Consider the following 13,949-nt stretch of genomic DNA (forward strand, 5'->3'; position numbering starts at 1 on the left):
ATTTGCATTCAAGTCTTGTACGACGCTCGTTTGTTGTGGTTGTCGTTGTTTTTGCTTATTTGCGTTCTTCATTTGATTGAATTATGTAATTGTTGTCTAATTGTTAAGCACACACACGCACACAGACGCACGCACGCACGCACGCACGCCCGCACACGTCTACACAGCCATACAATGTCTAATGGCTCCAATGAGACCTACCCGCACGCACGTAACAGCGCCCCCTCTCCCACTCAAAAACCACTAAGACCCAACACGTTGCTTTGTGTACCTCACATGTGTGCGTGCGTGTGTGTGTACAAGTGGGTGTGTGTGTGTGTGTAAGTGTACTGCATGACACTGTCAGTGACAAGACACTAATCGTTTGCCCTTTGCCCTTTTATCCTGCTACTGCTGCTGCTGCTGTCGTCGTCGTCGTCGTCTCACCTCTGCAGGTATCAGCGGCAGCAGCGTCGGGAGGGCCTGCTGCCCAATGCGGACAATCTGACCTTTTCGCCGTCGCGGATCAAGTGCCACCATCCGAACTGTCCCAAGTACAGTAGTCGCAAGCCGCCCAGCATACAGGATCAGATGATTACCGTAATGGTGCCGCTCAACTCCAACAACAACAACAATAGCCACAACAACAGCAACAACAACAGCAGCAGCAATAATGGCAGCGGCGGAGGCGGATCAGGCGGCAATCATCACAGCCACAATCACACCACCGTGGCCCTGGTTAACGGCATCAACGGCAGCACCGCCAGCGTCTCCATGACCCAGCAGCAGCTGACGGCGCCCATTGCTGGTGCCGCAGGCGGAGCTGGTGGTGCAGCGACCCAGGCGCAGCTGTCGTCGTCGGACAACACGGAACAGTCACTGGGCGAGGGCAGCGCGGGTGCTTCGGGAGTGGCTCGTCGCAGCTCTTCGCTGAGGAAGCCCAACGCCCAACATAGCCACAGCATACAGCTCAAGCCGGAGATGGCTGGCGGCGAGCAGAAGACAATTCTGCTTAAGTTGCCGCAACAGGTCATGGACTCGGAGCAATTGATCGTAAGTATCCGTAAAAAAAAGCTAAAGTTGATTAAGTTCCAAATCCAAACTGTCCAATGATAAACGATATGCACATGCCAAATTTGTAGGCCACAAAATTCGATATGCCATGAGAAACCAAATACGATATACGAAACACGATATGACATACTAATACGATACATCATTTAAACTACATCAAATAACATACACAATTTAATGTGATATACAGATATACGATCTACCATACGATACGGCCAGACAATATACTACATACGATCAACCGATTCTAATGTCATATGCGTTACACGAAATATGATTTCTTGCGACATTTTACAGACGATAAACCAAGTACGATATAACACATACGATATACCATGTATCCACATAGCACAGACGATACACCATGAACATACGATATAATATATCTTATATACGATATTCGAAACATCATACGATACACATACGATATACCATTTACGATATACCACAGATGACATACCATGCACAACGTACCAGATACGATATACCCTGTACGACATACCACATACGATATACCCTGCACGACATACCACATACGATATTCGATAAACCCAATTGAAAAACCAACCCAACCGCAGCGAAGCGTCTCGTTCCGCTTCGTTGAAAATTCCAAACAATCAATTAACTCCACAAACAGACAGCCAATGTAATAATACCAGCTCCAATAATACTTTTGACCATTCACTAACTAACTTTAAAATGCCGCTAATAATGATCTTTCATATTTGTCATGAACGTTGCACAACTTGTAGCTGCAGTTGGGAAATTTAGGCAAGGTATTGCAATCTATCACAACTAAAATCTATAAATCCATAAAAGAAATGAAAACCAGGAGTGAAAGCAAGAACTTCGGCCAACCGAAGCAACCCAAGCAGATATATGGACACGGGCAAATTAACTTAAATATGTTTATATTATTTCGGCCTCAATTCATTTATCAAAATCAATTGGCAAACTAAAAGGAAGAGCTTTACCCGCAAATGCATCGAAATATTACCAAGCTAATCAAAAAATGCATAGCATACTTTTCAGCTATTTTCGAAAATTGCGCAGATAAAATGTTAATTAAATTGAAAAAAAAAGAAAAAACAACAACACCCGTATTAATATACTATATTCTGCAAGGGCATAAAGATATTATTTTTGACACCCATCTGATCCGGGCAATGCATTTATTAAACAATAACAACTCGAAGATAAATGCAAATTTACGCCCATTTGAAACCAAATAAATGTATAAACGACCCCCTTCCAGCCCCACTCCATTTCGTGTACGCCTCATTGTTCTAATAGCCGCATTGTTGAAATGCCAATTAATTATTCAATTATTTGTTTCATTTCATTGCATATGTAAATGGCAATCGAGACTCGGTTAATACGACTATTCTCTCGCTTGCCAGCGAGTTGGCAAAAAGATACAGATACAAAAATGGGGGTCAAAGAGCGCAAATCCATAATATGCCTATGCATATTAGATACAATTAGTAGATACAAATTGACAGCGCGCTTTTTGTTCTGTTTAATAGAACTTTTGGGCAGATAAGCCGGACTTATTTCTGCTTTAGTCCCACGAGACTCGATTAATGCCTCACGTAATACACTAGATATTCCAGGTAGCTGGATTAGTCCCATATTCCCATCGTCTTTCCTTGTAAAACTGACAAATATTTATGTAGATAGCAAAAACGATTTTCAAAATGAACCCTTTTCTATTTTGAGCACAAGATAATTAGAAGAAGAGATTTTATTTAAATATTAGCTTTAAGATAAAGTAAATTTATCAAGGACTTTAGAGATTTTTCAATAATATTCTGACTGTTTCTTGTTCTTTTTTCTTATTTCTTTTTATATTTTTATGTAAACAAAATCGCATGCCTATTGTTTATTCAAATACAGTATTTAGAAACCAGTGTTGATTAAGTCCTTGTGGGAACTAGTTTGAAAAATCATTTGAAAAAAAAATCATGCTCGAAAAAAAGAGTCAAGAGCAACAAAATAACAAAAAGTTCAAACTGAAAATTGCTTAAAAATATTGTAAAGAGATTTCAAAAGAAAGAAAAATTTTCTGAAGAGAATTTTTGAAACAATTTTTTTGTTTTTCTTGTTTAATTCCTCTAGAATGCTAGAACGAAATTTGAAAATGTTGTTTGTACTTTTGTCGTCGAAAGTCCTTAATATCCGTCAGCGACCAGTGCCCACTGTACATAGCACGCATAGCTAATGTTTCCGAGTTATTTCAATTCAGAAATTAGATTAATTTTTACCTATTTTCTTAAATAATGCAATTATATGATGCGTCTAATGCTTGTTTTCCATTCTACCCGGACTCCCTCTCTCTCTCTCTCCTCCAATCTCTCTCGCTCTCTCTCTTTCTGTGTGCCTCTCTAGAGCCATCCGTGCACCTCGGGCTTTCTTAGTCCGCCCACCTCGGCCAGCCGCCGGCCCTCGGTGATGTTCAATGAATACGTGCTGCTGCATACGCCGCCGGCGCTCAGCGGCGAACCGACGAGCAGTGCCGCTGCCGCCGCCGCCGCTGGCGGAGCTGCTGCTGCTGCTGCCACAACAGCAACAACAACAGCAACAACATCATCAGCAGCAGCAGCAGCAACTGCAGCAGCAACAACAGCTACGGCAGCAACCAGCAATGGCAGCGGCAGCAGCAGCATCCAACTTGCGGAGAAGGGCAACATACACTGCACGGAGAAGATGACACAGGCGGGCGATGGCAGCATCTGGCAGGTGAGTGCAAGCAAGGTGAGCCAAGCAGAAGGAGCGATGCAGTTAATGAGAGATTTGCTTTGTCGTCTGTTTAAATGCAGGTGAATCTACCGCAGACCATCGGCACCATTGCCAATCCCTACGCAGATTGCTCTGAATTGGGTATACACGACGCGATGACTTGTCAAGAGCTTTTAGCATTCTCTGTGGCCTTTTCAGCGGCATTGCCCACGGGTCAAAGCACGCTCGAATCATTTTACTCGTCGCTGGCCCGCTGCGATCCCCATACCGCCGAGGCGCTCAACAAGGTGCAGCAGAAGCGCGCCACAGCCGCAACGACGAGCGCTGCTGCAGCAGCTGCAGCTGCTGCTGGCGATACCCTCGATGCCAATGCCGATCTGCCGGCCGTGCCAGCTACTATGAGCGTTGAGCTGGCGGCCGTCTCGGCGGCTGTCCCGCTGCCCATGCCCGTGCCGCAGGCTGAGGCTCAGCTGCAGAGCCGACGCAAAGCGCAGCATATGCCGCACAACAACAACAACAACAACAGCAGCAGCAACAACAACAAGAACAACAAAAATACCAGCCACAGTCGCAGCCATGGCCAACGCAGCGCCGGCCATGTGTCGCGCAGCCACGCCCCCACCGGCAACTATATGGAAGATTATGCCTGCTGCTACGATCTGTACCAGAACGCGCTCTCGCCCCTCGACGAGCGACAGCGTCCGCGCTCGGGCGCCCTGCGCCTGATCATCGCCGTCTATCGCTGCCTGATGCGCGTCTGCAGCTGGATACGGCGGTACATTAAGCGTCTGGTGGAGCACAAGTACTTCCAGCAGGGGATACTGCTGGCCATATTGATCAATACGCTGTCGATGGGCATCGAGTATCACAATCAGCCCGAGGAGCTAACGGCCATTGTGGAGACCAGCAATGTTGTCTTCTCCGGCATCTTTGCCGTCGAAATGCTGCTCAAGGTGGTTGCCGAGGGACCCTTTCGCTACATAGCCAATGGCTTTAATGTCTTCGATGGCATCATTGTCATACTCAGGTGAGACACGCTCAGATCCTGCCTACATATAATCCATGCTGACTTCTCTCCCTCTCTCTCTCTCTCTCTCTCTCTCTCTCTCTCTCTGTCGCTCTGTTGCCAGCGCCATTGAGATTTGCCAAACATTTGCGGGCAATGGCACGGGCGGCGGCGGCTCCGGTTTGTCCGTGCTGCGCACCTTTCGGCTGCTCCGCATCCTCAAGCTGGTCAGGTTTATGCCCAATCTGAGACGTCAATTATTTGTCATGCTGCGCACCATGGACAATGTCGCCGTCTTTTTCTCCCTGCTCGTGCTCTTTATATTCATATTCAGGTGAGTTCCACTGTTGCCACACGGCACAATAACACGCACACTCTCACATACACACACACACACACACACACACGTACACACACACACGCACACTCACACATATATGTATATATGTGTACTAACAAGAACAAGTGCCTGGAGGCAGACGCCTGCCAAGGACACGCCCCCACCTCATGACTCTTAACAAAAAACTAACCTGGAAATGAAAGATGTCATCTATATAATACCATTAAAAAAGAAAGAAAACGGAAAACAGAGTCTCGTGAAAATGCTGGCAAGAAAGGAAATTGAAAGCACAAATGAAAATAAATTGTTGAAAAATAAGAAGTCTTAAAAATGGATACGTTAGGTGAAATTTTATTTCGTTAAAGATTTGATTTTAATGCCCATAAATTTAACGCAAGAAACTTTAAAATTGAAGAGAAGCTCATAAAATGAGCTTAAAAATATTTACAAATTTTAATTATTAATTAATTTTGCGTGGAGATTCATTTGATTCGCAATTATTAATATGCACATATTTTTGTTTCGAAAGAAAATATGTATTCAATGTTGCGTACATTTGTTCTCTGAGCTCAGCATACCTATTGATACATGCGGCATATCTCTAAGAATATCTGTTATATTCCCTTCAATCATTTATGATTTTTATACAATTTTCTTTTGAACATATCTTTGATACATCCCTATCCCAACTTGCCAGCCTTTTCACAACTAAGCACTGCGATAAACCATTTTAAACACAAAGAATCGCAAATGCTGAATCGAACTCAAAGCGACCCACAAAACCAATTGACCCGCAAAACAATCATCCGTTGAGTGTGTTTGTTAGCCCTTAGCTGTCGTTCACGACCCACGACTAACATTAAACAGCTCTTAGAGCTCCGATAATACGTATGTCTAGTAACTATCCATAAGTACATATAGTTGCTTACCAATCATAATTTACACGCTCTTCGCTAGCAACTTAATCCCAAACAACAAAAGAACAACAAACAGAAATACACAGATACTCGCAACATAGAGAACAGATCGTTCACACAGACACACACACACACACACACACACACATACATACACACATACATACACATTTGCGCTTGCATCAGAGCATATATCTATACGTATAGCTCTATGTTTCGCACAGATGTGCTTCTGCTCTATCTCTGTCTCGCTCACTTTCCCGCTCTCTTTCTGTCACTCTCTCTCTCTCTCTCTCTCGTTGCACACACAAGAACACGCGGTCTCTCATCTACAACACATTTTCTCCCGCTCTCTCGCTCTCGCTCTTTCGTCTTCTTTTCCTGCGTCATGCTACACGAAACACTCGCCCCTAACCGAACCAAAAGTAATATTTACAATGCCCTGTAATCTATTTTATGCTCTAATACCAAATTTAAACTAATACAAAAAGTACCTTGCGTAACATTTGAGTAAACGATTGCGTAAGACTTACTCTCTCTCTTTCTCTCTCTTTCACTCACATTCTCTTTTACTGTCTCTGCCTCTCGTTTAAATTAAATATATTCATTATCTTGAATAGTAGTTAGAATTTTACAGTCAAAATCTAAATCGTACGTCCAAGTTGAACCAGCTTAATTACTCTTTCCGACCCCGTCTCGCTCTCTCTATCTTACGCTCTTCGTTTCTATACCTCTCTCTCTCTCTCTTTCTGTCTGTCTTTATCTTACACAATTCGTTGCTGCCGTAAGTTGTCGTACACTCGCTCGCTCACTCTGCATTCCAAACACACTTAATACACACACACGTAAATGGCTTCGAGTGATTGTCTTCTACTTTGTCTCTCTCTCTCTCTCTCTCTCTCTTTCTCCCTGTCTCGCTCTCTCGCTTACACACACAAATTGGAAATCGATTTTGAGCACCGACCAAGAGTCGCTGCATTTCTTAAGGCTACCTCTCGCATACGATGTGCGCTCTTTAACTCGTATATTTCTTAACTTTCCTTTTTTTAACTTACTCGCTACTCGTTACTCGCCACTCGCTACTTGTCACTCGCCGCTCCATTCACGAGCCCCGAAATATACGCACTTGATGTGCGATCTTAACTCTTTTTAAAGCTCGTTTATTTATTTTATACTTACTCTTCACTCGCTACTCGCTACACGCTCCAAAAGACTCGTTACAATTCATTTTCCAATTCACTTGGTTTGCTTTAATTTTATCACAGACAACAGCCAGAATATCAATAACATACAACAATTAGCTAGTTAAAGGCTTCGAAAGCTTCATTCAATTAAATTAACTAAATGTGTGTATTAGCTTTTAGCGTTTACCAACACTTAACTTGAAACAAACAAGCCACAAACACAAGCAAAGCTCAAAATTTTATAACACACTTGTGAACTTTAAAGCTCACGCTTTTATTTTGTTTAAACACAACATGGATTACCTAACACTAGACATGCACTACAAATCTTTAGTTAGTAAAACTGAATCCGGAAACAACCACAACGAGAACCACCGAAACAGCGAACACTAGATCTAAAGACAACAACAGCAACAACAACAACGACAACAAAAAGTATATTGAAACTAAAAGTAAAAGTACTTTAAAATCGTGTACGCTTATTGTGTAGTTGCAGTCGCTGCAGTTTGATTCTCGTATTTACCATATACAAATTATATATCATAATATATATATACTTTATATATCTACTAATAACTACTCGTAACCAATATACTACATACTCGTTCTCGTACCACTTGCTTTCTTTCTATATCTACTATTAATATTCGATTTTTAAAAATACATCTTAACATATTACATAAAATGCTCTTGATTTCGCAAAATACCAACAACCAAAAAAAATACTAAATACTTAAAATTTAAAATACGCAAAAAAAATCGTACATTTTTACCAAAGCTTAGCTTAGCTTAGTTGCTCTGTTCTTGAACTAAAAGTCGTATACGTTTGTGTAGTTAGAAAACAAAAAAAAAAAAAAAAAAAACAAAAAAATGTTTAAAACCCATCGAAAAAATAATACTACCTTAACAACCACAGTCAGACAACAATATACCAAATACAAATGACATAGACCACCACGTGACACAACTCCAATGAAAGTAAACACAGAAGAGTCTACCCTTGAGACCCAGACTTTCAGCCCAACGTCATGTACTCTAACAAATAACTTAAACAAACGCCTTAACTAAATGCCCACCAAATTAATAATAATACAATAATGAAATATACTAATACACCAGCGAATAATACAAATATTTTCTACAACTCCATTTTAGGCTTCAGCTTTAACTTTTCAGCCTTTACGCCCTTCGGCAATGTTCTTTTCTGTTTCACTTTTCGGTTCAGTTGTCCGTCCGATCGAGCGCGTCTGTATGGGTGAGCTTTTGAAAGCTCTCGCCTGCCCAGCACTGCAGCTGGCCTTTAAGCAGCTTTCGTTTCTGTACGTGAGCCGTGTCTGTGTGAAAGCTCACCAAATTTCAATTCGATTCCATTTTGAGTTAATGCAAGAAATCGAAAACTCTTTTCGTAGTGATTTTGTTCTATATTATCGCTCGCTTGCTGCTCACTTACAGTCACATACTTTCTCTCTCTCTCTCTCTCTCTCTGCTCTCTTTCTTCCTTAACTTTCTCTTTATCTCTCTCTTTTATCTCTCTCTCTCTCTCTCTCTCTCGATCTATTTCTCTCTAAAACCACACAATTGCTATACTATTAAATATTTATACTAAAAATGACTTTTAATCCAAATTAAACTAAAAAATTGTATGCTAAATATACACAACAAAAAACCCCAAACCAAAAAAACACAAAAAAAAAAAATAAATATTAATAATAATACATAATAATAAAAAAAAAATTTACAAGAATATTATACTATCGAAATATATATATATAAATGTATATCATATTATACTATATCAACAAATACCAAACCATCACTTTAGTATACTCGGCATGAATCTGTTCGGATGTAAATTCTGCGAGAAAATTAACGGAGAGAAGATTTGCGATCGTAAGAATTTCGACAGCCTGCTTTGGGCGCTCGTCACAGTGTTTCAGGTAGACCTATTGCTATCAGCATTTAACTACATATATATATATATTTATATATACCACTTATACATATCTAATAAATACCAATAAATACCACTATACGAATATGTTTAAATATATATATATATATATATATATATGTATATATATATATATACCACCTAAACTTATGCCATAATGTAATCTATCGATAACTAACACTAAATGTTCAAAAAGTAACAACAAAAATAAGAAAATTCTTTTTAAATACCAAAAAAAATATACCAAAATGTAAGCATTTTGTTTTTCACTTAATTTTTGTGGCTTATGTTGAACATTTTTTGTTAAATCGTTTGTTTGTTTGTGCGTTGACGATAATCAACAATGTGCTAGGCTTGCCATAACCGATAACAATACCGATAACGATAACGATAACTTTTATTATAATTGTTGTGCTTTCTTTTGTGTTCCCCAACGCTTTCTTTCTCTCTCTCCCTCACACGCTATTTCTCGCTCTGTCTTACTGTCTGTCTGTCAATTTGTGTTCATGTGTGTGTGTGTGCTTGCGTGTGTGTGTGAGTGTGTGTGTGCGTGTGTGTGTGCGTGTGTGTGTGTTTCAATTCAAATGTGACCCACAAAACGCCTGCCAAATGGAGAAATTTGCTTTTTATTTTTGCCCTACTTTGCTTCCGCTTTTACGTTTGTGTATATTCATTTCGATAGATTTATCGATTGCTCACGCGCTCGCACTAATTTGTGGTGTGTAGTCACTTCGGTGTGGTGTTTATTTCATTGTGTTCTATTCCCATTTCGTTCCGTTACTCGTTACAACTCGTTGCATTGCCTGCTCGCCTGTTCACAATAGTTGAAGCAACGAGTGCTAACAATATCGCATGCGAGTTATACGTTGAGTTTCGTAGCAAGCAGCGCGCATACGCATGCAGTTTTTTGCCATTTCATTTGTCTTTCTTTTTTTTTTTTTGAATAGTTTAGCTCAAAAACGATTAGCTAGCTTATAAGGCAGATATATGCATACATTGCACAGGTAAGCATTTCAGTTAGAAGAATCGCCTGTCCTAGCAATTGACTAAATCGATATTTCTTTATTTGCTTTTCGCTTGCTATCGATAAACGTGTTATCGATGTCCCGATATCCCTGCCTGCTCTAGACACTCGCTAAACTCTTTACTCGATATACTTTTTACTCGTACTCGTTTGTTTTTTTTATCGAATGTCACTCGTCGTTTGCCTCTTGTCACACAACTGCACATGAACCTAGCCACATACACAAGCACACACACACACACACACACACACACACACCCACATTTGTACAGTATTTTTTTCTCTCTCTCACTCTCACTATCTGTCTCTCTCTCTCTCTCTCTCTCTGTTTCTTTCGATTTATTGTGCATACTATTCTCTATTCTCTAAGTATATGTCCTTAACTATGTATGTATATATGGTATACCTTTGTCTGCTATACTAGACTCTAAGTTGTATTCCCCCCAGCCACAACCACCCCCCGCCCCCCTCACATAGCCCAAAAATTTAAACAATCCACACGCAATCTAACACGCATACCAAACTGTTAACTCTAACTGTAAACTATGCCCTCTGAAACTTCAAACCACACACACACACACACACACACATACACAACCATATCACATAGATACATACATACATACATACATACATACATATATACATACTAGTACAGTCTCTAGAGTTTGTCAATTCATGTTTGAGGTTCCCAGACAACAACAATAAATACCAAAAATGAAAAACAAAATAATTATGCAAAAAGAAAAAAAACTCTGTAAAATACAATCGTTTTTTTGCTCTACTCAACTTTTGCTTAATAGAAATAAAAGACACACACACACACACACACACACACACACACACATATATATATATATATATATATACAAAGTATGCCAATTCTATCCACTTTGTACAGAAAAAATGATACCCAAATCCCACAAAGCTCCATGTTTCTTATAAACTTGGGCCCGACATCAACAACAACAACAACAACAACAACAACAACAAAAATCAACACTGAACAAAATATTCATGAATTTGAAAATGACATTTTTTCGATACGTATAAATATAACAGAACTGTCTCTATATACGATATATGTATATATTTATATATACACGAACAACAGAAAAATATAAATATATATATACACATGCTATAGCTTAAATACCCACACACACACACTCACACACACAGACACATTTACATATATATATATATACCATTTTATATAAAAGGCAAGAAATCAATAAGAAAGAATCGAGGGGACTTTAGCTCCTCTTCGTGTACTACTTAATCTAACCTATACTCGTTTATATACTCATTATCGATTCGCAACTACATATACTACCTGCATACATATATATATGTATATACATAAATATGTATATATTTGTACTCATTTATATATATATGTATGCTACGTACACATCTCTAACTATATATATGATATATATATAAAACATATATACGTATAAACCTACAGCATACTCGGCATGTATCTGTTTGGCGGTAAGTTTTGTAAATTTTTGGACGAATCCGGACTCGAACGCGAATGCACGTGTCCCGAAATAATCAGCCGACATCCGCAATGTGAATGCGATCGCAAACACTTCAACAACATTTTGTGGGCGACTGTCACAGTTTTTCAAGTAAGAACCAGCAACAAATCAAAAACAAAACACCCATTAAGTACTATACTGAATAATATATATATATACATATATATATATAACTATAACTATAAAAAAAATTATACCTATACCACTCGTATACCCATTTATCTATCCACCTCCCGAGAACAGCAAACGTTTAAAGCAAAAACTAGTTAAAGAAATACTATTTATATTCATATATTTACAATTATATCCAAATCGTGCAGCTCTTCCAAGTTAATCTAGTTTTGTGTTTCGCTTACATTTTAGTTATAGTTTAGTTTATCCTATACATATATATATATATATATATATATATATATATATACAATTATATATATTTTTATGCTCTATATGCTATACAAAACTTTACTCGTTTTTCTAGCGATTCATTTAGTTGTTGCCTCAAACAAGTTTCTTCAGTTCTTGAGTTTAACTTCTTTCGTAACTTTTTGCCTAGTTTCGAATACTTTTTCAATCAGAAAGTAGTTTTAGCTAACTTTACATACACCCACTTAAGCACACAGATATACACAGATGCGCACACACACACACACACAAATGTACTTCAATAAAAAACATTTGGCCTTCCATAAATATTCAACTCTTTTTAGGGCTTATATTACGGTCAGCTTTGTCTTCATGCAAAATTGGTTTACCATTCAAAATTTGCTAATCATTTTGTAGAGTAACTTTATGTGAGAGTACATTATACATTATGAGTACTCATAAATACTCATTATCATTTTATGTCACTTTTTAGCAATATCTTAATGAATGCTAAAAAAACGGAAGCTAATCCAATATTTATGAGCTCTTCCAAAAGAAAACAATCAATTATTGCATATAATAACAATTTCTTTTTTCAAATCTAACTAACTTCTTTAAAAGAGTTCTTGTGTGAAAAGTACTCATAAATAACAACCAAAATAAGTGCGTATTTTTTATTATTTCAGCACCAGAAGAAAATAAAACTATTGAATATTTTAATAAAGCTTTTCAAATTTCTAAAAGTGCATTCTACCAAAGTGCATTAGCAAAAATGCACAACACTAGAAAGAGTACTCGAAAAGTACTCATATAAAATTATTGCGCATTCTTGAGTATTTCAACAGCAGACCCAAACGTATATGATTAGGCACTGCTCGTAACTTGAACAAAAATTAGTTTAAATTAGAAAGAGAAATAAACGATTCCAAATTGCATTATCAAGACTTCCTATGCAGACTACTCGAAATGTACTCACAATTAGGCATAGTCAATCAATGCGTACTACTTGAGTATCTTTATTTTCAAGCCAACTTAGTTCGGCATTTCTCCACTCTGTTTGGTGTATCAACTCAAGCAAACTCTTTTGCCACACACGCACACACACTCAGACACGCACACATTAGAAAGTCGCTCTCGACGAAAGCGTCTCTTTCGTATACTCCAACAAAATACTCTTACTTCTCCCTCTCTTTTGGGTTTCTTTCCATTTCCATTTTCTTTCTCTCTTATTCTCTACATATGTTTCTCTCTCTCAGTCTTACACACACATACACACACACTCTCACACACACACAGTACTCATCTGTAACATATACTACCAATCTTTTCAGCTGCTTAGTTTTTTCGAATGCATGATTTCTCCTCAATTTAAAAACTCGTTTATTTCGTTCCATTTGCCTTTGGCCTTTGCTTTTCACGTTCAGTCCAATAACGAGCTAAAATACAGTTACGTTTGTTCTATATACTCTCACTCACAGCCTTACATATACATATGCATATATTTATATATATATGTATATCTATGCGATACTATATACTTATATAAGTTATATATATAAGATTCATATGTTTGGGCCATATAAACGCCTGGTGTTTACGTTATTTGGAACGCGCTTCGTTCTTTTGTTATGCCTCGTTTTTGGCTTGTTTTCACGTTCCACCAATCCTTCAAGCTGCTGCTGCTTACATCTTCCTCTTCTGGCTCAATGTTACTTTTCTTTATTCCTTTGTTTCTTTTTTTTTCTAGCTACCAATTCCCATTTGCTTTTTGCTGCTTTTTGCGCTTTGTCAAATACAAAAAAAAAAAAAAAACATAATAAACTAT

General features: G+C 38.6%; 1 protein-coding gene across 1 annotated transcript in view; it reads left to right on the plus strand.

The window, feature by feature from the left end:
* LOC115767588 overlaps positions 1 to 13,949 on the plus strand; it is a gene marked incomplete at its 5' end in the record, with an annotated part of 54,641 nt that overhangs the window by 29,165 nt on the left and 11,527 nt on the right. Inside the window, 7 exons of the mRNA XM_030711874.1 lie at positions 435 to 1,032; positions 1,806 to 1,829; positions 3,442 to 3,562; positions 3,596 to 3,792; positions 3,873 to 4,819; positions 4,923 to 5,132; positions 11,686 to 11,851. Of these exons, the coding sequence (XP_030567734.1) occupies positions 435 to 1,032; positions 1,806 to 1,829; positions 3,442 to 3,562; positions 3,596 to 3,792; positions 3,873 to 4,819; positions 4,923 to 5,132; positions 11,686 to 11,851 (2,263 nt within the window). The remainder of the gene's footprint in view (positions 1 to 434; positions 1,033 to 1,805; positions 1,830 to 3,441; positions 3,563 to 3,595; positions 3,793 to 3,872; positions 4,820 to 4,922; positions 5,133 to 11,685; positions 11,852 to 13,949) is intronic.

Source organism: Drosophila novamexicana, unplaced genomic scaffold (genome assembly GCF_003285875.2).
Source record: "Drosophila novamexicana strain 15010-1031.04,08,12 unplaced genomic scaffold, DnovRS2.1 tig00001415-arrow-arrow-pilon, whole genome shotgun sequence".
Classification (NCBI taxonomy): Eukaryota; Metazoa; Arthropoda; class Insecta; order Diptera; family Drosophilidae; genus Drosophila; species Drosophila novamexicana.